The sequence below is a fragment of the Pituophis catenifer genome, unplaced genomic scaffold (genome assembly GCF_029215685.1).
Source record: "Pituophis catenifer annectens isolate HBS135680 unplaced genomic scaffold, rPitCat1.0.hap2 SCAF_16, whole genome shotgun sequence".
NCBI classification, from domain to species: Eukaryota; Metazoa; Chordata; class Lepidosauria; order Squamata; family Colubridae; genus Pituophis; species Pituophis catenifer.
Window position 1 is genome coordinate 12,447,994 of NW_027256896.1, and position 21,953 is coordinate 12,469,946.

Genomic DNA, 21,953 nt, shown 5'->3' on the forward strand with positions numbered 1-21,953 from the left:
AGATAGATAGATAGATAGATAGATAGATAGATAGATAGATAGATGATAGAATTCTTTATTGGCCAAGTGTGATTGGACACACAAGGAATTTGTCTTTGGTGCATATGCTTTCAGTGTACTTAAAAAGACAAGAGACATTCGTCAAGAATCCTAAGGTACAACACTTAATGATAGTCATAGGGTACAAATAAGCAATCGAATCATATTAGGAAACAATCAATATAAATCATAAGGATACAGCAACAAGTTACAGTCATACAGTCGTAATGTATGGGAGGAGATGGGTGCTAGGAACAATGAGAATATTAATAGTAAAAGTAATGCAGCCTTAGTGAATAGTTTGACAGTGTTGAGGGAATTATTTGTTTAGTGGAGTGATGGCGTTCGGGAAAAAGCTGTCCTTGTGTCGTCTAGTTGTTCTGGTGTGGTGCCCTATAGCGTCGTTTTGAGGGTAGGAGTTGAAACTGTTTATGTCCAGGATGCGAGGGATCTGTACTGCACAAGTCAAAAAGAGAGATCACAGCCCTGTTTTTGACTCGTGCAGTTATACAGGTCCTCAGCCTGACCAAAGCAGTTGGTGTGTGCAAATGCAAGGATGAGAAACTGGAGTTTGAATGCACTTCTTAAAAAGTATCTTGGCTAACCTTTTTCTTAAAGAATGCTGAAAGTAGCTGCTGTTGAAAAGGGAGCCGGAGACGGCAGTAGAGTGAAGCAATTAAACCTTGAGACAGGAAGGAGATGCGTCTGGGAGAGGAACATTTTTGCCAGAATTAGAAACTCTGCCATCTGCCAGAAGATCGGTAGAAAGGAGATTTCAACAAGCTTGGCTTGGTCCAGGAGTTCCGAGGCCATGATACAGGTAGTCCTCGCCTTACGACCGCAATTGAGCCCAACGTTTCTGTGGCTAAGTTGAGACATTCGTTCAAGTGAGTCTTGCCCCGTTTTACGACTTTTTCTCGCCACCGTTGTTAGGCAAATCACTGCGGTTGTTAAATTAGTAACACTGTTGTTAAGTGAATCTGGACTTCGCGTGTCAGAAAGTCGCAAAAGGGGATCACGTGACCCCGGGGAGATGGCAAGCGTCGTACATTTGTGAGTCACCTGTTCAAGCATCCGAATGTAAAACACGAAGCCGTGGAGATGCTGCATTGGTCATTAAGTGTGAAAAAATGGCCATAAATTCCTTTTTTTCCAGTTCCATTGTAACTTGGAAGGGTTGCTAAATGAACTGTTGTAAGTTGAGGACGCTCTGTATGTAGTGGAGAAGACCCTCCCTGCAGTGGCTCTGATTTCACGGAGATGCAAAATATCTGAGCTTGTCCTATAGTGGGTGTCGGCAACCTGCGGCTCCGGAGCTACATGCGGCTTTTTGACCCCTCCTGCCCACCGAGAGAGAGAGAGAGAAAAGGGGAGAAAGAGAGAGAAATGAGAAAATGAGGGAAGGAGAGAAAGAGAGAGTAAAAAGAGAGAGAAACAAATGAGAGAGAGAGAGAGAGAGAAGGGGAGAGAGAGAGGGCGATAGAAATGAGAGAGAGCTGGAGGGAGCGAATAAGAAAGAGGGAAAAGAGAGGGAAACAAATGAGAGAGAGAAGGGGAGGGAGGGAGAGAGAGACTCATTTCCCACAGAAAACACCGGGAGCCACAAAACCTGGGAAGGCACGGCTTATTGGGTCATGTGACTGGGTGGGAGTGACGAGTTGGCCACGCTCATCCAGGTTTTGTGACTCCCGGTGTTTTCTTTTCTGTGGGAAACAGGTCCAAATGGCTCTTTTGAGTGTTTTAAGGTTGCAGAACCCCTGTACCTACAAAGCACAGCCGAGGTATATTTCCACAAGCCGTCAGACTTTGCCAAAGGAGCCATTTTGATCCCGTATTGCAAAGCTACCGTTTGCAATAAACGCAAGTTTGATCTTGTGATTTGCTGACCCCACAGTTGGGAGGGCCCAGTTTGATGCTGTGCAGAAGCCTGCTTTCTCGGAATGGATAGCAAGTTTAAGCGCATCCAGCTAAGCTGGTTGGTTTCTCCTGGCGCTCCAGAGCGGAGGAGAAAACAGCCCGCTCTGGAAGGCAATGGACGATGGGATCTTCCGTGAAGGTCACCAAGCACGAGACCTGAACCACCTCGTCCCTCCTGAAGGGTGAGATGCCAAGAATCAGCAGGAAGCAAGACGGCTTCCCACGGGGGGGGACGGAGTACGGAGAGGAAGCAACGTTTGACAAAGCCAGTCCTTTGATCCTTGCCTCGGGAGCCCATGTCCTGTGCCCTTAAAAGGGAAGAGGCCACCGAGAGCCCTCCTTTCCCATGACACGACGAGCCGTTTTCCTCCTCCTCCGGGCCGATCTCGCCGAGTCAGCAATATCTTAAGTCTGCGTCTGAGCTGAAAGGAGCAAGAGTTGCATTTTGGGCCAGTCAAAACTCGGGGCAAAAACGGGGCATTTAGATGATCTGGGTGGAAGAGTTTTTGTCTTGTGGGGGGAGTGTTAAGATTTATAAATAGGGCTTCCTGCTCTCGACCCCGAAGCCATTTTGGAGTATCTTCAGGGCTGCCATAGCAGGGCTGGTTGGAGCTGTGGAAATGGAAGGGGGGGGGGATAGAGATAGAAGGGGACTTGTAGCCAAAATAAAATTCTCTCTCCTGGGAACCAAGGACAATTTCACCAGGTACTGGGGAGGCGTAGACTGGAACCAACTGGGGTTGGGTCTGTGACCGGATTGGATCATGTGATGGACATGCGGACTGTGGGGGAAAGAACTTTGACTTTTAATTTGGGTAGTGAAAACCACGGGACTTTCAGAGTCGGGTTTTCACCAGATGTGCCAATATGACACGCCTAATAAATCTGTATTTATTGTATGTATTATACAAGGGACGCGGTGGCTAAGATGCTGAGCTTGTCGATAGAAAGGTCGGCAGTTCAGTGGTTCGAATCCCTAGCGCCGTGTAACAGGGTGAGCTCCCGTGACTTGTCCCAGCTTCTGCCAACCTAGCAGTTCGAAAGCACGTAAAAAAAAAAAATGCAAGTAGAAAAATAGGGACCACCTTTGGTGGGAAGGAAACAGCGTTCCATGGGCCTTTGGCGTTGAGTCATGCCGGCCACATGACCACAGAGACGTCTTCGGACAGCGCTGGTTCTTCGGCTTTGAAACGGAGATGAGCACCGCCCCCTAGAGTCAGGAATGACTAGCACATATGTGCGAAGGGAACCTTTACCTTTAATAAATCTGTACTCAGAGGTTCCGAGGTTTGATTGCCCTTCAGTTGAGGTCCAAGCTGGTCCCTAGCATTGAAAAAAAAATGTTAATTTGTTTAGCACTTTGACGTAATTTGGGGGCACTTGTACATGATGGCCTTTAATGTACCCTTAGCTCCGGTTCTCAAAGTCTCCTGCCCACTTCAGCAACAGAGCGGGGCTGTGGGAGTGAGTCATGTACCCAGCCTGACCTGGTGGCTGGAGTCGAGCGCTCAACTTATGCGCACAGGATATCCTCACACTTTTGGGGACTTTGCTGGTCTCATATCCTGATTTCCACTTTGCATGCGGATCAGGAACAAAGATGCCAGGCTGCACGCACACACACACACAGAGAGCTGCTCCTCCCCCCAAACCTCCTACCAACAGCTGTCTCGTGCAGAACTCGAGCAGATGAAGTTGCATTTCATGGTGGCTTCTGCATCCTTGTGGGTAAAGAGTAGAGAGACATCAATCATCCTTTCTCAAAGGTGCTTTTTTTTCCAAGAGGCAACTAGACTTTCTGGTTTTTCTTTGAAGGTGTTTTGCTTCTCACCCAAGAAGCTTCTTCAGAGCTGAAGAAGCTTCTTGGACGAGAAGCAAAACGCCTTCAAAGAAAAACCAGAAAGTCCAGTTGCCTCGTGGGGGAAAAAAAAGCATCTTTGGGACAACCATGATCTGGAGGACCGAGAATCTCCATAGACCTCCATCATCTTGATTTCTCTTAGGTTTTCTGCATAGCATTCAAAGCACCAATCCTTGGCCAAACTTCAGCTGTCTTAGATATGGCCTGTAACCCAAGATTGAGGGAACGGGTCAACAGTCTTGCAGCGATGAAGTTAAAAGTAGGTGAGGCCATCTCATGAACATGGGCTGAACTGGAGTTTAACCTGAAAAGGGGTGGGGATTTTTTTCTGTATTTTGTTTAAAGTGTCATGGATTACACTGTAAAATTTTCCACCTGCTTCCTCCTTCAAAATTGCAGAAAACTCTCCTAGTTTTTAACCGTTTACAATTGTGGGGAAAGGCAGTGGGAACTCAGTTCCCCATATTTTGATCTCTGGGGTGGGGTGGGGAGAAAAGAATTGGATTCAGTGCTGTATAATATATGGGTTTTGTGAGGTTATTTTGGTGTGTATATCCAAGGACTATTTATGCCCCATCATTCAAAGGAGTCCATCTCTCTTTTCGTAGCTGAAGAAGCTCTGCTGAGGTTGTGGAAGGCTGTTTCGCGATTCTTATTGCAGACTTGATGTATCTTCTTCTTATCTTCTTTCTTATATTATTATTATTATTATTATTATTATTATTATTATTATTATTATTATTATTATTATTATTATTATTTTACATATATAAAAAAGGATGTATGTATGTATGCTTGTTCCAGCATAATTCTGGAACGCCTTGAGTAATTCCAACCAAACTTGGTACACAGATGACTTACCCTCTGGAAAAAAATACTACGGGGGTAAGACACCCCTAACACCCCTTGGTGTGTGTGTGTGTGTGTGTGTGTGCTGGCATGCAGGTGGCACACAGAGCCCAGCTCAGCTCAACTGCGGATGGGCGTGCGCCTCCCGCTGGCCACCTGATATTCGGGTCTCTGCTGCGCAGTGGTGGGGGGAGCACAGGGGTATGTGGTGCTAGCCCCCTGTGGCCCGTTTTGGCTGCAGGTAGGGAGTACTGGACCAAAAACGGGGCACGGGGTGGTGCGGCCCTCCCGCAGCCTGTTTTGGCTCACAGAAGGCTGCAGGGAGGCCTACTAGACCCAAAATGGACCCGGGGGGGGGGGGGGTTCGTGTGCACGGGAGATTAGGATGAAAAAATACCCAGGCAGCGCCAGGTCATCAGCTACTATTTTAAAAAAAGCACCGCTGGGTGATCAAAAGTAGAAGTCCACCATTCACCTCTCGGATGTCTTCCAAGAGAATCTTGGAGGGAGTTGGCGATTAAGAAATATGAAATATAAATATAAATACTCAGCCACGTGGCTAGGGAGAATACAGGTAGTCCTCAATTTACAACAGTTCATTTAGTGACCATTCAAAGTTACGACGACACTGAAAAATGTGACCTGTGACCATTTTTCACACTTACGACCGTTCCAGCATTCCCAATGAGCATGTGATCAAAATTCAAAGGCTTGACAACTGGTTCATATTTATGACCGTCGCTGGGTCACGTGATCCCCTTTTGCGACCTCCTGACAAGCAAAGTCAATGGGGAAGCCAGATCCATTTAACCACTGGATTATTAAGTTATCAGCTGCGGTGATTCACTTAACAACTGTGGCAAGAAAAGTCATAAACGGGGCAAAACTCACTTAGCAAACGTCTGACTTCACAGCAGAAAGTTTGGGCTCAATTGTGGTCATACGTCAAGGACTATCTGTTGTGTGTAAAAAATAGAAATTTTTTGATCTTCGTGCCAAGAAAGCACGGTTGTAAGTGGAAGAACACAATGTAATAAAAGTTGCTAAATAAAATGCGGTCTCCAACGCAGAAAACCCTTTTCATATCCAGCTTAGCTTCCGTTTATTGTTCCTCCGCTTGACAGTTCAACTAATGCTTTACAGGAATTTCCTCAAGTCGGTTTTTCTCTCTCTCTTCTCTGCCTCTTCCTATTTTTATTTTTTTTTAATAGATGTCGCGGAGAAGGACCCAGATGGCGATTGCAGACATTTAGCGCTGCAGAATCTGCTACTGATGGAAAACCTGAAAAAAAAGCTTGAAGGAGCTCCCTAAAAAGCTGACGGATGCAAATGTCCCCAGGTTTTTAGGAGAACGGGACAAAGGGCACCGAGCTGGAAAGACAGAGACATCTGGGCTTAGCGTGGCACTTAGAACCGACGGATGCTGTTACTAACCGACATGTAAATTTAGTCCTAGTTATTTATGGTCTCGGCCAAATTTACTGAAAGTCAAAAGCAAAGTTTTAGAACTGCCGGACATTTTCACAGAGGAAAACAAAACACATTTGCTTCCGAGTAGGAATTGATGATGCCTGCCTTGGGTGTTGACGTAGCGGGAGCTGGACAGTGTATTTCCCAAGCCAAAAAAAGGGGAAAAGTTTATTAAAAGCCATTCTGAGCCAGGACAGGCTGTTTTTTCTAAAGGGCCCTTTCTGTACAAAGGGTTTTGCGGCCAAAGAAAGTGGATCCTCTTGACAAATTCAGCCTTCTTAACGGGAAAAGCCTTTTAGGACATGCATTCAATTTTGCAGCTACTCAGATGGTTCGCTGAGCAGGTACAAAAATAGCCAGGGAAATGATTGAAGCCTGCGAAATGGTCCTCTTTGTCAGTCAACAGGAGTGCTGATTTACCACCGGCTTATGTAGGAGCCAGTAGGGACGTGGTGGCTCAGTGGCTAAGATGCTGAGCTTGTGGATCGAAAGTTTGGCAGTTCAAATCCCTAGTGCCGTGTGACGGGGTGAGCTCCCATTACTTGTTTCTGCTAACCTAGCAGTTCGAAAGCATGTAAAAAATGCAAGTAGAAAAGTAGGGACCACTTTTGGTGGGAAGGTAACAGTATTCTGTGTGCCTTTGGCGTTTAGTCATGCCAGCCACATGATCACGGAGACATCTGACACCGCTGGCTCATCGGCTTTGAAACGGAGATGAGCACCGCCCCCTAGAGTCGGGAACGACTAGCACATATGTGCAAGGGGAATCTTTACCTCTATCTATGTAGGAATCAAGGACTCAGCAGCACAAGGAAACAAGAGCCAATAGCCGGCTATTGACACCCCAATCAACCAATAAGAAGCCACACGTAAGCAGGTACCACATAAATACTACACATAGAATAGCCCAAAGCACACGTTCCGGTAGAGAGAAGTTCCCCGAGGATGAGCTCCAAGCATGAGTCCAAAAACTCAGAAGACTAAATCTCTGATCCCAGTGGATCGACCTAGACTGGAGCCTTTTAAGATTGCCTGGAATTAACTTTACGCCTGCCATTTTGTATTACTCTTCTGGCCATTCCCAACCTCTTGTTCTTCAGATTTAAGGCCGCACAAAAAGACACAAGTGAGTTGTGTATCTAAAATATTTAATACGAATATGAAGAAGATACCTTCGAAACCGTGTCGGAATATTTTAAAAGGGATGTAAAAACATCCCTTGTGGAATGCCGAACACCTCCCAGATTCCAAGGATCGACTGGATCACAAAGATTACAGAGCAAGGCTGATGAGTCCATTTGTCTTTCTCCTCACCATACCCGAAATGCGGGCGCTGTGCCTCCAAAGTCCTCGCAGAGCCGTTCAGGAGGGCTCTGCCTCATCGGCCACTTCTTCGATCTCCTTGTCCTCCACGCTGTTGTGGCGAACTCTCTCCGAAGCGGTGTTTCGGCCGAGGGGGATGCCCAGCCCTCGGTGCACTGCCTCGACCGTCTGCTGGTTCACGTAGTAGTTGAGATTCACGCAGGGGATTTTCTTCCGCATTTCCTCCAGGTACCGATAGGCCTGATGAAAAAAGAAGGGATGGCGTTCACAGGTGGTTCTACGATCTGAGCCCAACCCAGGAAACTTAAGCAGCTGGAGATGCCTCGGCCAACTTATTATTATCTTTTTATTCGTTAAAAATAAACACAGTCAACTAAACATTTAAAAATGTGTCATAAATAACGATTGTCTGGTGCTAATGGTTGATACGGGTTGCTGCCAGCGTCCTTGGCATCAACCATTTATTATTATTATTATTATTATTATTATTTACTTTATTCATTAAACATGACACTCAAGTCAACTGAACATTCAAAAATGCATCACAATTACCACTGACTGGTGCTAATGGTTGATATGGGTTGCTGCCAGCGTTCTAGGTATCAACCAAGTACTTTCTTAAAATTTACGATGATCCGAGTAGCGCAGTTTTTTGCATTTCCGCTGGTGTTATTGCAGGAAGCTGCAATTTCTTGATGTGTTTTGTAAAATTCTTGGACATGGTACCAAGGGCCTCAATGATAATGGGTCTCATTCTCGACAACCGTGATCTCTGTCATGTTGTGTTCCAAATGACGTTAGGGTTGTTGTTGTTGTTGTTGTTATTATTTATTTATTTATCATTAATACAATGGCCCCCAACCTTTTGGACACCAGGGACTGGTTCCATGGAGAAAGTTTTTTCTGTGGACTGGAGGAGGTGTGGTTTTGCATAACTGCCTCCATCCCACGGATGGGGCTTCACTTATTTGTGTGGACCGGTTACTGGCATGCCATGGTTGGGGACCCCTGGATTAATATAGGTGGTCCTCAATTTACAACCATTTGTTGAGTGACCGAAGTAACAACGGCACTGAAAATAGTGACTTATGACTGTCACACTTATGACCGTTGCAGCATCCCCAGGATCACGTGATCAAAATTTGGAATGCGTGGCAACTGGTTCATATTTATGACGGTTGCACTGTCCTGGGGTCACGCCATTCCCCTTTGCTGACCTTCTGACAAGCAAAGTCCATGGGGAGGCCAAATTCTTTTCACAGCTGTGTTGTTAACAACTGCAGTGATTTGCATAACGGCTGCAGCAAGAGAGGTCATAAAATGGGACAAAATTTCACTTAATCACTGTCTTGCCTAGCAACAGAAATTTGGGGCTCAATTGTGGTCGTACATTGAGGACCACCTGTAGTGTGTTTAGCTGAGATTTCTCTTGTCAACAACGGAGCTGTTCTTTTTCACAAAGAGACATTGAGTTAAGCCATGGTTTGTAGAGCAATCGGCAATCGCCTGGCTTCACACAACAGGCGAATAATGCATGCATCGGTTTCCAACCCAACCTATGGAATTGGGGGTGGTTTTTTTTTTAAGTTAAACATCCATGTTCATTTACAATTTGCACAACTCCCATCAAGCAATTTCTTCACATCAAGCAATTTCTTCACAGTGAAGGCCTACACAAGAACAATAATAAAAGCATTTGTGCAACTTAATCCATAATCCCAAGAAATTAAAAGAGGCTTGCTCCTGGGGAGGAAAGCTATGGCAAATCTAGACAGCATACTAAAAAGCAGAGACATCACCCTGCCAACAAAAGTGTGCATAGTCAAGGCGATGGTTTTCCTACTTGCAATGTACGGCTGTGAAAGTTGGACCATAAGGAAGGCTGAGCGCCAAAGAATGGAGGCCTTTGAACTCTGGTGCTGGAGAAGACTCCTGCGAGTCCCTTGGACTGCAAGGCCATCAAATCTGTCAGTCCTAGAGGAGATCAACCCTGACTGCTCTTTAGAAGGCCAGATCCTGAAGAGGAAACTCAGATACTTTGGCCACCTAATGAGAAGGAAGAACTCACTGGAGAAGAGCCTAATGCTGGGAAAGACAGAGGGTAAAAGAAGAAGGAGATGACAGAACGATGTGGCTGGATGGAGTCACTGAAGCTTAAATGGACTCCAGAGGATGGTAGAGGACAGGAAGGCCTGAAGGAACATTGTCCATGGGGTCGCAATAGGTCGGACACGACTTTGCAACTAACAACAACACAACAATCCATAATCCAGGATAGCCATGGGAATGGGAAAGAGGTAGCATTCATTGTAATAGTTTTTCTACAAACTCTTCCTACAGATAGCAAACAAAACAAAACAAAAGAAAACACATAGCTGTACGCTGAATTTGCTGCATATTTTAACGCTGCCTCTTCTTCGCTCAAACGCTAGAGAGCACCTGGGGGGGTTGAGACGAGCAGTTCCTTTTGGCCTGTAAATTCTGGCTTCCCTGTTTGAAAGTGGGCCATGTGGGCGCTTCCTGCTGGAAGCGTGTGAATCATCTCTTCTCCAGATGGCCCTACATAATTGCTTCCTCCGACTTCCTCTCTCCCAATCCATCCAGGTGGAGAGAAAGAGGTACCAGAATCCTGTCAAATGGTAACACGGCAAGGCCCGGGTGACTGTGTTTATACATCGTCCCCAGGTCCTGTCGCCAATGACGGACAGTTATTCAGGATGGATAAGAGAGTCACCTGGGGATTCAGAAATTTAAAAAATCCAAAAAAAGGCAAATAGGAGATCTTTTGTATGCTATCTGAAATCTCCCTACCTTTTACATAGAGAAAATTAGAAGTACAGGTTGCTTAGCAACCAAAGTTACAATGGACCTTGAGAAAGCGACTTATGATCCAGATTTAAACTTCTGCTGTCCATCACCCTACATCACATGACTGTGAATTTTTGAGTGTTCAGCAAGTGGTCCACGTTAATAGCCCTTTGCAGCACCCCGTAGTCACACAACTGATTTACAATGTTTGTTTGTTTTTTACTTATGCTAAAAACGCTCCATAGCGAACAAGGGGCTCACTTAACGACGGCCATCAAAATCATAAAATTGGGTCTGATCAGGACTGCTTTATGACTCTCGCAACTTAACAAAAGGATGGGCTCAATTACAGTCCCAATTCAAGGGCTGCCTATGCAGTATATACTTTTCGACCACTCAAAATTTCAAGCGAATCATTAAAATTAGAAGAGCTGAGGTGGCGCAGTGGTTAGAGTGCAGTACTGCAGGCTACTTCAGCTGACTGCTAGCTGCAGTTCAGCAGTTCAAATCTCACCGGCTCAAGGTTGACTCAGCCTCCCATCCTTCTGAGGTGGGTAAAATGAGGACCCAGATTGTTGGGGGCAAGAGGCTGACTCTGTAAACTGCTTAGAGAGGGCTGCAAAGCACTGTAAAGCAGTATATAAGTCTAAGTGCTATTGCTAAAATGTACTGCCCGAACCAATGCCAGGCATAAACAGTAAAATGAATAATATTTTAGGAATGTTTAACAGTTTTTAACATGGAGAAGCATTTAATTATGAAGTCGTCCTGCCAGTATCTGCAGCCGTACAGTTCCACAGCAACGGACAGGGTTGTGGGTGCTGCTGAATAAGAATTATTTAAGTGACCTGTGGGCCCTGGAGACACTCACCATCTGGAATTCTTGCATCTGCAAATGATGATCCACCAAGAATCCCAGAACGTCCCCCAGGCGGATGGTGGTGTCAAGATCAGGTTCTCCCAGGAGCAGTTCACACTGTCTGATGGCCTCTTTGGGGTCCTCGGAGTAAAGCCTTAGAAGGGGAGGAAAAAAATGCACCAGCAACAAAGAGGATTAGGGGATTGGAGGCTAAAACATACGAAGAACGGTTGCAGGAACTGGGTATGTCTAATTTAATGAAAAGAAGGACTAGGGGAGACATGATAGCAGTCTTCCAATATCTCAGGGGCTGCCCCAAGGAAGAGGGAGTCAAGCTATTCTCCAAAGCACCTGAGGGCAGGACAAGAAGCAATGGATGGAGACTAATCAAGGAGAGAAGCAACCTAGAACTAAGGAGAAATTTCCTGACAGAAAAATTAAATCAGTGGAATGGCTTCCCTCCAGAAGTTGCAGGTGCTCCATCATTGGAGATTTTTAAGATTGTGGCCTTCATCTGAGGACTACCTGTACTATAAAACAGCACTGCTGGCTGGGGAATTCTGGGAGTTGAAGTCCACCCATCTTAAAGTTGCTAAGGTTGAGAAACAATTGCTGTAAAAATCTCCTCAGGGCTCCCTCTCACCTCCGGGCTTGAATAAATCTCTTCACTAGTGTCATCTTGCTTTGTAGGTGTGCAAGCTTGTTCTCTTGCTCGACTGGGCTCCGGGTCTTGGCCTTGGACATACACTTGTACGCCTCGGTCAGGGCTCCCAAGGCCTTCTCGTAATTCTGGAATTCATCCACTTCCACCTGCAAGGAAGGAAAGAGGAACGGGCTCTTCTGCTGTTAAAAGAGTAAAGGTAAAGGTTCCCCTCGCACATACCTGTATTGTAAGCTGCCCGGAGGCATTTTGGATAGTGAGACGGGTGGCGTATAAACTTAATAAATATAAAGGTAAAGGTTCCCCTCGCACATATATGCTAGTCGTTCCCGACTCTAGGGGGCGGTGCTCATTTCTATTTCAAAGCCGAACAGCCAGCGCTGTCCGAAGACGTCTCCGTGGTCCTGTGGCCAGCATGACTCAACGCCAAAGGCGCATGGAACACTGTTACCTTCCCACCAAAGGTGGTCCCTATTTTTCTACTTGCATTTTTATCTGCTTTTGAACTGCTAGGCTAGCAGAAGCTGGGACAAGTAACGGGAGCTCAACCCGTTATGCGGCGCTAGGGATTCGAACTGCTGAACTGCCAACCTTTCTGATCGACAAGTTCAGCATCTTAGCCACTGAGCCACCGCATCCCCTTTAGTAAAGCATATTTTTGGCTAATCATGGGCCAGGAGTCTTTCTTTTCTAACTGACCAAGTTGGGAAGGTTTGGCGTGGAGGATCTGAGGCGGGATCCTCACCCACCTGAGCACACGCATCATAAAACCCAGCCAAGAGATCCAGAGCTCTTCCTTTGGTGTAGAAGCTGATGATGTTCTTCATGATCTCTGGATCTTTGCGACAGTCCAGAGTCTGCAGGTAATTGGCAGCCATGATGTAAATCTCCCTTTGTCTCGAGACGCCGGCAAAGAACACAATCTTTTCGGTATCGCCAGATTTCAGCAGAGCCCTCATGGCCTACACAACGAAAAGGGTAGAGTTGCATCAAATCTAATCATCATTACGGTCGCAGACCAGCATAAGGGGGTAGAATTGAAGCCGCTTGTTCACCAGCAAGTGGAAGCAAGAAGGATGCAAAGACCTCAAGAGATACTGAGTGTTTCGGTTATGTTTATAAGGCACTACATCTTTCAACCCCCATAAAACAAATTTGTCTAGAACAAGGTTTGTTAAAGAGGACGTATAAACTATGGCTCTGATATCGTTCAAAAAGTCAATGGGGGAAGAAGAAGGATTCACTTAGCCACATGAGTCACTTAACAACGGCAATGATTCAGTAACAACTGCAGCAAAGAAGGTCAATAACATGGGGCGCAAGTCACTGAAGCAGCCTCGCTTTGCTTAGCAATGGAAACTTTGGGCTCAATTGTGGTCGTAGGTCGAGGACCATTAAACGAGCTGAGGCCTCTCCTTCTCCCCCCTTCTTACCTTCAGCTTGTTTCCTGCTTGGGTATATTTCTTAGTGGCCATGTGGTAATTGCCCTGCCTCATGCAGCAGTCGGCGATCTGCTCCAGGAGCTCCCGCCGGGAGTCTTCGGAAAGTTCCTTGGAATCCTTTGAGATGGTCATCTTCTCCGCCATCTCTTCGGTGATGGTCAGGTTCTGCAGCAGGCAAAGCTGCAAGGCATCCTGGTACTGGGACACAGATAGAAGGAAGGCAAGAGCCAACTCAGTTAAACATCTGGTGGGAGGAGGGAATTGTTCTGCCCTAGGCTTCCCCAAAAAGCACAAAGCTGTTGGGACCAAGAAGAACCCAAATCTCTAATCAGTGCAGGATTTGTGGCATTACGTGACAAAACTGGCATTAAAAAAACGCACCAGAGGAACAAGGTGGAAAAAAGAAAAGAAAACCATTCTAGAATTTCAGGCATATGTTTCCGTATCTGAGAATGAATGTTGGAAGATAAATGTTCTCCATATATATATATTCTCTCTCCCTATCTATCCATCCATCTCTATATCTGTCTGTCTGTCCGTCCGTCCATCCCTCCCTATGTCTGCCTGCCTGCCTGCCTGCCTGCCTGCCTGCCTATCTATCTATCTATCTATCTATCTATCTATCTATCTATCTATCTATCTATCTATCTATCTATCTATCTATCTATCTATCTACCTACCTACCTACCTACCTACCTACCTACCTACCTACCTACCTATCATCTACCGTATCTATCTATCTATCTATCTATCTATCTATCTATCTATCTATCTATCTATCTATCTATCTATCTATCTATCTATCATCTACCTACCTACCTACCTACCTACCTACCTACCTACCTACCTACCATATCTATCTGTCTATCTATCCATCCATCCATCCATCCCTATTTCCATCCATCCATCCATCCATCCATCCATCTGGATGGAGCTAAACTGTCGTACAGGCTTTCAATTCGCAGAACAGACCCTTATTTCCGGAAATGCGACATTACCTTTTTGGCAGCGAGCAACAGCTTAACGGCCTTCTCGTACTGAGAATGCTCGATGAAAAAATTGGAGCAGCGAGCCAGGAGGGTCGGGTCGGACTTCTCATCCAAATCTTCTGCAACCAGTTGCAAGGCTGCAAATTGCTCGGTGGCAAAGGCCAGCTCCAGAGCCTTGGACAAGTGTCCAGCCTGTCAAGAGAGAGAGAGAAAAAAAGAGAGATTTTGAGTTTTTAGCAGCCTCTTATCTTCCTTCGAGAAGGTTCCTTCGTGGCGATGCAGGATTTGTTTTAGTTTCAATCACTGCCGTGTCCCGTTCTGGTCACCATGATACAAAAAAAAAAAAGATTTTGAGACTCTAGAAAGAGGGCTGGGCAACAAAGACAATTAGGGGACTGGAGGCTCAATCCTATGATTAACGGTTGCTGGAATTGTCTTGTCTAACTAAAACAGAGGTCTTCAAACTTGGCAGCAGAGCTGGCTGGAGAATTCTAGGAGTTGAAGTCCACAAGTCTTAAAGCTGCCAAGTTTGAAGACCTCTGATCTAAGAGAAGGACTTGCGTTGACATGGTAAGGGTCCTTCCAATATCTGAGGGGCTGTTGCAGAGAAGAGGGGAGGTGTCAACCTATTCTCCAAAGCACCTGAAGGCAGATCAAGAAGCAATGGGTGGAAGGTAATCAAGGAGAGAAGCAACCTAGAAATAAGAAGAAATTTCCTGAGCGTTAGAACAATGAATCAGTGGAACAGCTTTGCCTTCAGAAGTTGTGGGTGCTCCATCACTGGAGGTTTTGAAGAAGAGACTGGACAACTGTTTGTCTGGAAAGGTATAGGGTCTCCTGCTCGAGCAAGGGGTTGGACTAGAAGACCTCCAAAGTCCCTTTCCAACTCTGTTATATTCTGTACTCGGTACCCACCCTGGGGTGAAGGGATACCTTGTGGTAGAGCGTCACAGCTTGGTCCATCTGTTCTCCTCTTCCTTCATAGTAGCGGGCAGCTTCGATCATGTCTTCTGGGGAACTGAGAAGTGCCAGGTTCATTAACTGGTCGTCCAGCTGGTTTTCCTGGTTTAAACAAACAAACAAACCTCACTTTCAGGCCTTTCGTGGTTAAAGGTAGAGATTTGCCCTTGCTCTTTCCAATGTTTTTTCTTCTAAAACTGCCACCGTGCTTACGATCTTCCTTCGGCTTTCCAAACCAGCAAAGGTCATACATGTGAGGAATGTCACCTTTTTAATCACTGTCCTAACAAAGAGTTGCTTACGAAGCCCGTCGCTGAATGAGGACTGCCTGTAATTGAGAGTCGGATGATAAAAAGTCCCATGCCTTTTCTAGACACGTCGCAACCCTGGGAGAACTTGGGATGTAATCTGTTCCTTCGACAAAAAGAACAAGATCCTGTGGCTACCCCAGCTATTGTGTTGGGTTTTGGTGGCATCTTCTGAGGAACATCCAAAGCAGGGGTGGGCTTCAAAAATTTTAGCAAGGGGTTCTCTGCCTGGTGCTGGGTGAGTGTGGCCATGGTGGGCGTGGCCTAGTCGGCATCCTTTACCATGGCGGTGGGTGGGTGTTTTTGTCCTCCCCGGGCTCCGGAGGCTTTCCTTGAGCCTCTGGGAGGGCGAAAACGGCCTCCCCAGGCTCCGGAGGCCCTACTTCTGGTAGGCCCATTTTTCCCCCTCCCTGAACACATCCTGCAGTTACCTGCATCCAAAACGAGCCACATGGGGACTCCTGGGAGGGGCATGGTGGGGTGGGCGTGGCCAGCCAGGCGTGGGATTTGGGGGTTCTCCGAACTGCACAGAATCTTAGCTAGAGGTTCTCCCGAACCCCTGCAAACCTACAGCAGCCCACTCCTGATCTGAAAAGTCTTCAGCCTCATCCACCTCCCACCTTTTGATGGAGTTTGCCAAGTCGGCACAACTCAGGAAGTCTACAATAGTAACCTCAGCAGCTCAGGGATCATTTGAAAGTTGCCCGTACCTTACACAAACGGATGGCGTTATTAAACGCTTGAGCCCGGGTGTAGAAGTGCACCGCCTGCTTGATGTCCTCGCGGCTCTCGTACTGACGGGCAACGTGGTAAGAAGCTGCCCAATTGCCTGTGGCGTTTGCTATTTCAGCAGCCTGAAGGAAAAAAAAGAGAGAGAAAACCCCAATTCTTTCTCTGCTTTGAACCACCCACTGACACCTCTGAAGGAGCATCTACGGAGAGTCTCTGTCATCCAGGTCGTGGTTGTCCCAAAGATGCTTTTTTTTCAAGAGGCAACTGGACTTCCTTGTTTTTTTTTCCTTGAAGACGTTTCGCCTCTCATCCAAGAAGCTTTCTTCAGTTCTGAAGAAGCTTCTTGGATGAGAGGCGAAACGTCTTCAAGGAAAAAAACCAAGGAAGTCCAGTTGCCTCTTGGAAAAAAAAGCACCTTTGGAACTCTTAAGGAGGAAGGGGGTCAAGCTATTTTCCAAGGCACCCGAAGGCCAGACAAGGAATAATGGATGGAAACTGACCAAGGAGAGATTCAACCTGGAAATAAGGAGAAATTTTCTGACAGTGAGAACAACCAACCCATGGAACAGAGGTTGACTTTGGAAGTTGTGGGAGCTTCATCACTGGAGGCTTTCAAGTAGAGACTGGACTGCCGCCTGTCAGAAATGGTGTAGGGTCTCCTGCTTGGGTGGGGGGTTGGACTAGATGACCTACAAGGTCCCTTCCAACTCTGTTAAAAGAAAGCGAACTTACCTTCTGGATGTTACCCAGGAAGCAATGGATACGGACCATGGAAAAATAATCCTGAGCCAGCTCATAATATTTGAAAGCCGCTTCTAAGTCGGCCTGGCCTTCTAGATATTGAGCCCACCATTTCCACAAACCTCTGCAGGAGGAAAAACAAAGGATAGGAGGGAGGGTGGAGATCAATCAATCAATCAACCAACCAATCAATCTGAATCCAGATGGATGACATCTTCACAAAGGGTGGAGCTGTTAATAGGCAGCGGGAGCAAATCTTGCATGGGGGAGGAAAGACACGGATTTAGCAGTTCCAGCTCAACCTCCTGGCAAACCCAGGTAGTCCTTGGCTTACACCCGTTCATTTAGTGACCGTTCAAAGTTACAACAGCCCAGGAAAAAGTGACTTTTTCTTCCGTTTTTTTAACACTTAACAACCGTTGCTGCATCCCCATGCTCGCCAAAAATTTGGACGCTCGGCAACTGGGTGATATTTATGGTTGCAGTGGCCCAGGATTGCGTGATTCCCTTTGGCGACAACCTTCTGAGAGCAAAAGCCAGGTTCCCTTAACCGCCGTGGTACTAATTTAACAGCCGCCGCGATCCGCTTGACGACGGTGGCAAGAAAAGGTGGTAAAACGGGACAGAAGTCACTTAAGGACTGTCTCGAAATTAGCCACAGAAATTTTGGGCTGATTGTGGCCGTAAATCGAAGGCGACCTGTTAGGAGCAGAATCAGCTTCTCAAACCCCTCACATCCAGGACATAAATTGTTTCGACTCCTACCCTCAAAACGACACTATAGAGCACTGCACACCAGAACAACTAGACACAAGGACAGTTTTTTCCCCAAACGCCATCACTCTGCTAAACAAATCATTCCCTCAACACTGTCAAACTATTCACTAAATCTGCATTACTATTACTATTAGTCTTCCCATCGTTCCTATCACCTATCTTCTCCCACGTATGACTGTAACTTGATGCTGTATCCTTACGATTTATAGTGATATTGTTTCCTGATTACTTATTTGTACCCTATGACTATTATTACTGTATTTTTCGGAGTATAAGACACACCTTTTTCCCCCCTAAAAGGGGGTGAAAATTTACGTGCGTCTTATACACCGAATGTAGTCCCGCCCACCCACTGGCCCCCACCCTTTGGCCTCTGCCTCCCAGCAATTTACCTCCTTGCAGCAAGCAGCAAGAAAAAACAGCTCCTTGCAGCTTCAGCACAGCCTAATTAGCACAAGTTGATTGGATCGGCCTCCCGACTCTCAGCTGATTTGCTCTCAGCTGTTTTGCGCAGGGCTCTGCTGTTTGCTGCAAGGAGGCAAAATTGCTCAGAGGGAGATTTCTTTTTCTTCTTTTCCTCACCAAAAAAGGTAGGTGCGTCTTATACTCCGGTGCGTCTTATACTCCGAAAAATACGGTAAGTGTTGTACCTTATGATTCTTGACGAATGTCTCTTGTCTTTTTATGTACTTTGAGAGCATTTGCACCAAAGACAAATTCCTTGTGTGTCCAATCACACTTGGCCAATAAAGAATTCTATTCTATTCTATTCTATTCTATTCTATTCTATTCTATTCTATTCTATTCTATTCTATTCTATTCCATTCCATTCCATTCCATTCCATTCCATTCCATTCCATTCCATTCCATTCCATTCCATTCCATATTTTCTATTCTATTCCATATTTTCTATTCTATTCTATTCTATTCTATTCTATTCTATTCTATTCTATTCTATTCTATTCTATTCTATTCTATTCTATTCTATTCTATTCTATTCTATTCTATTCTGAGCATTGGCCAATAGGCTGGCCCTTGGAGTTGGTAAGAGGATACTCACTTATCTTTCATTCTGTTGACGTAAGACTCCAAGGCTTGCAAATCCTCTGAAAGCATACGAGGCACTTCAAATTTATGAGTGTCAGACTTTTCATAGCTGTGCGGGAAGAAAAAACTGGTCAGAAAGCCATGATGAGGTGGGGGGGGGAGAAACCCAGCTGTTCTGTTTAGTTTCAGGATGAGTATTTACAATGAATGTAGCGTATTTATAACGAATGAAGGGTATTTATAATGAATGAAGAGTATTTACAAAGAAGGGAGACTATTTACAATTCAACCACCTTGGATTTTTGAGTTCTCACAAGAACAGCATTCATCATACTATACATACAAGTACTTCAGTGGTTAAACTGACAGCAAATGGCACTCCCTACTAATACTGATGATGTTACCTAGTTGGGTAATGAAATGTCCGCAAGAAAGCAAGCAAGCTCAGAGAGCACCAAGGACCCCCTGTTCTTCCAGTATTACCAACTGGTTCCTGCTCACTCTCCATTCCCAAGAGAGCCACATATTTCTTGTGCTTATGTCTCCCCAGTTTTCCAAGTTAGCTTTGATGCATTGAGACCCCACCCTTGAATCCCAAGCCAAAGGGATTAATAACAGAGGGGGATCTATTTTGGAGGATCTATCTATTTTTTGATGAGGTTACCTAGTTGGGTAATGAAACGTCTGCAAGAAAAATCACCAAGCTCAGCGAGCACTAAGGACCTCACAGTTCTCCTCTGTTGTGGCTCCGTTACCGGAGCCCGTGTCATCGTCAGGAGAGGACTCCGAGAGTGAAGGAGAGGAGTTGGCAAGGCCTCCCTCTCCAGGACCCTCCTCTCTGGCAATGCCTTCGGTGTCCGCCGAAGGGCAAGAGATAGGGCCAGGGCCAAGCACTTCCACGCAGCCGCAGGTGGACAGTGATGAGGGTAATGAGTCTTGGCTGGATCCACGCCAGCGTCGCAGAGATAAGCGCACGCAACAGAAGAAAGGGCGTGCCCAAGATTAGGCTGAGTCACTGGACCACACCCCACAGGATATAAAAGGGAGCGTGGTGACCAGTCAAGCCTTGTGACGAACAAAGCTGAAAGCTTCCATGCCATTCTGCATTGCCGGACTTTTGCTTTAAGACTTTGCTGGAAGTTTCTCTGGACTTGATTTAATTCCGTAATTATTGAACTGTTTTCCTTTGATGTATTAGAAGTGGGGAGAAGTTATCTCTCCTCTTTGTAAATAATAAACTTTTGACAGGCCACTAGGTTGTTGCCAAGTTCCGTTATCATAAGGAAAAGGATTTTGCCGGCTGGTTTGGTCTTTAACTCCTGAACGTCTGTTGGTGTGTGTGCGTGGGGTTGGGGACAGAACATCCTCCACTTCCTTCTCTCCTTCCTCCTCTTTGCAAATCCCACTGCCTTCTAGCACTGATGATGTTACCTAGTTGGGTAATGAAACTTCTGCAAAAAAACGCCAAGCTGAGAGAGCACCAAGGACCCCCTCACTCCAGAATGAGTCTGATTGAGTCTTGAGTGAGATCTGGACAAGCTCTGGCATATGGCAGCCTACTAACACTTACTAGGTGATGGCAAAGTTGCGCTCAGCGATGGCTTCCAGGTGCTTGGCGTAATTGTAGTACGTCGTGCGCAGGTGCACTCGGTCCTGGGTCTCGGCTATCTCAATGGCTTTCTGCCACTGGTCCGAAGCCTGGTAGAACTTGTTCAGGAGGTCGTATCGTTGGCACTGCTTGTATAACTGCTCAGCGTCTTCCTGGAACAGAGACCAGAAAGCTGGTAAGGGAGGGATGCTGCTTGTATTGTCATCATCATCAGTGGTGGGATTCAAATTTTTTTACTACCGGTTCTGTGGGCGTGGCTTGGTGGGTGTGGCATGGCTTGGTGGATGTGGCAGGGGAAGGATACTGTAAAATCTGCATTCCCTCCCCACTCCAGGGGAAGGATATTGCAAAATCCCCATTTCCTCCCCACTCCAGGGGAAGGATACTGCAAAATCTCCATTCCCTCCCCACAGCAGGGGAAGGATACTGCAAAATCCCCATTCCCTCCCCACTCCAGGGGAAGGATACGGCAAAATCCCCATTCCCTCCCCACTCCAGGGGAAGGATACGGCAAAATCCCCATTCCCTCCCCACGCCAGGGGAAGGATACTGCAAAATCCCCATTCCCTCCCCACTCCAGGGGAAGGATACGGCAAAATCCCCATTCCCTCCCCACTCCAGGGGAAGGATACTGCAAAATCCCCATTTCCTCCCGATCAGCTGGGACTCGGGAGGCAGAGACTAGATGGGGGCGGGGCCAGTCAGAGGGAGTATTTACCGGTTCTCTAAACTACTCAAAATTTCCGCTACTGGTTCTCCAGAACTGGTCAGAACCTGCTGAATACCACCTCTGATCATCATTGTCGTCGTCGTCGTCATCTTTATTCTTCTTTCACATGAACAGGCAGTCCTCACCTTACAACAGTTCGTTTAATGACCATTCAAAGTTACAACGACACTGAAAAAAGTGACTTAGGATCATTTGTCCCAGTTACAACCTTTCCAGCATCCCCATGATCACATGATCAAAATCCAGAAGCTTGGCAACTGATTCATATTTATGACCGTCGCTGTGTCCCGGGGTCATGCGATCCCCTTTTAACGACCTTCTGACCAGCAAAGTCAGTGGGGAAGTCAGATTCACTGAACAACCTGGTTACTTAATCTATGAACTGCAGTGACTCACTTAACAACTGAGGCCAGAAAGGCCGTGAAATGGGGCAAAATTCACTTAACAAATGTCTGACTTAACAGAAATGTTGGTCTCAATTGTGGTTGCAAGTCGAGGACTGCCTGTATTGAAAACATTCTCTGAGATCCTACTATAATGAAGAGGAATAAGGGGTCCTTGTTAGTCTCTGAGCTTGGTTGTTTTCTTGCAAACGTTTCATTACTAAACTAGGTAATACTATCAGTGTGAAACAGGAATGGGGATTGAGAGCAAGCTCCACTCCCTTACTAGCATGGATGCCGTTACCTACTTTTTATTGGTAATACGTGTTTGAACCTTGTACTTTGATATGGCATATAGGTTAATCAATACAGCTAAGATAATCTATCCTAGCACTGATGCCGTTACCTCCTTTGGGTCATGAGACGTCAGCAAGGAAGCAACCGACAT

The 21,953-nt window shown here is 46.2% G+C and overlaps 2 protein-coding genes across 2 annotated transcripts in view; one reads left to right on the plus strand and one right to left on the minus strand.

Annotated features, from left to right (window-relative positions):
• Positions 1–7,311, plus strand: part of TELO2 (telomere maintenance 2) — a 32,113-nt gene extending 24,802 nt beyond the window's left edge. Inside the window, exon 21 of the mRNA XM_070955246.1 lies at positions 5,878–7,311. Coding sequence (XP_070811347.1) covers positions 5,878–5,978 — 101 coding nt within the window. The 3' untranslated portion in view covers positions 5,979–7,311. The remainder of the gene's footprint in view (positions 1–5,877) is intronic.
• Positions 7,312–7,498: 187 nt separating this feature from the next.
• The window catches only part of IFT140 (intraflagellar transport 140), a 91,036-nt gene continuing 76,581 nt past the window's right edge, over positions 7,499–21,953 (minus strand). The window contains exons 19-29 of the mRNA XM_070955238.1: positions 20,354–20,544; positions 18,797–18,892; positions 16,951–17,083; positions 16,197–16,340; positions 15,152–15,280; positions 14,228–14,410; positions 13,221–13,427; positions 12,537–12,749; positions 11,770–11,936; positions 11,139–11,280; positions 7,499–7,699 (exon numbers count right to left, since the gene is read on the minus strand). Coding sequence (XP_070811339.1) covers positions 7,499–7,699; positions 11,139–11,280; positions 11,770–11,936; positions 12,537–12,749; positions 13,221–13,427; positions 14,228–14,410; positions 15,152–15,280; positions 16,197–16,340; positions 16,951–17,083; positions 18,797–18,892; positions 20,354–20,544 — 1,806 coding nt within the window. The remainder of the gene's footprint in view (positions 7,700–11,138; positions 11,281–11,769; positions 11,937–12,536; positions 12,750–13,220; positions 13,428–14,227; positions 14,411–15,151; positions 15,281–16,196; positions 16,341–16,950; positions 17,084–18,796; positions 18,893–20,353; positions 20,545–21,953) is intronic.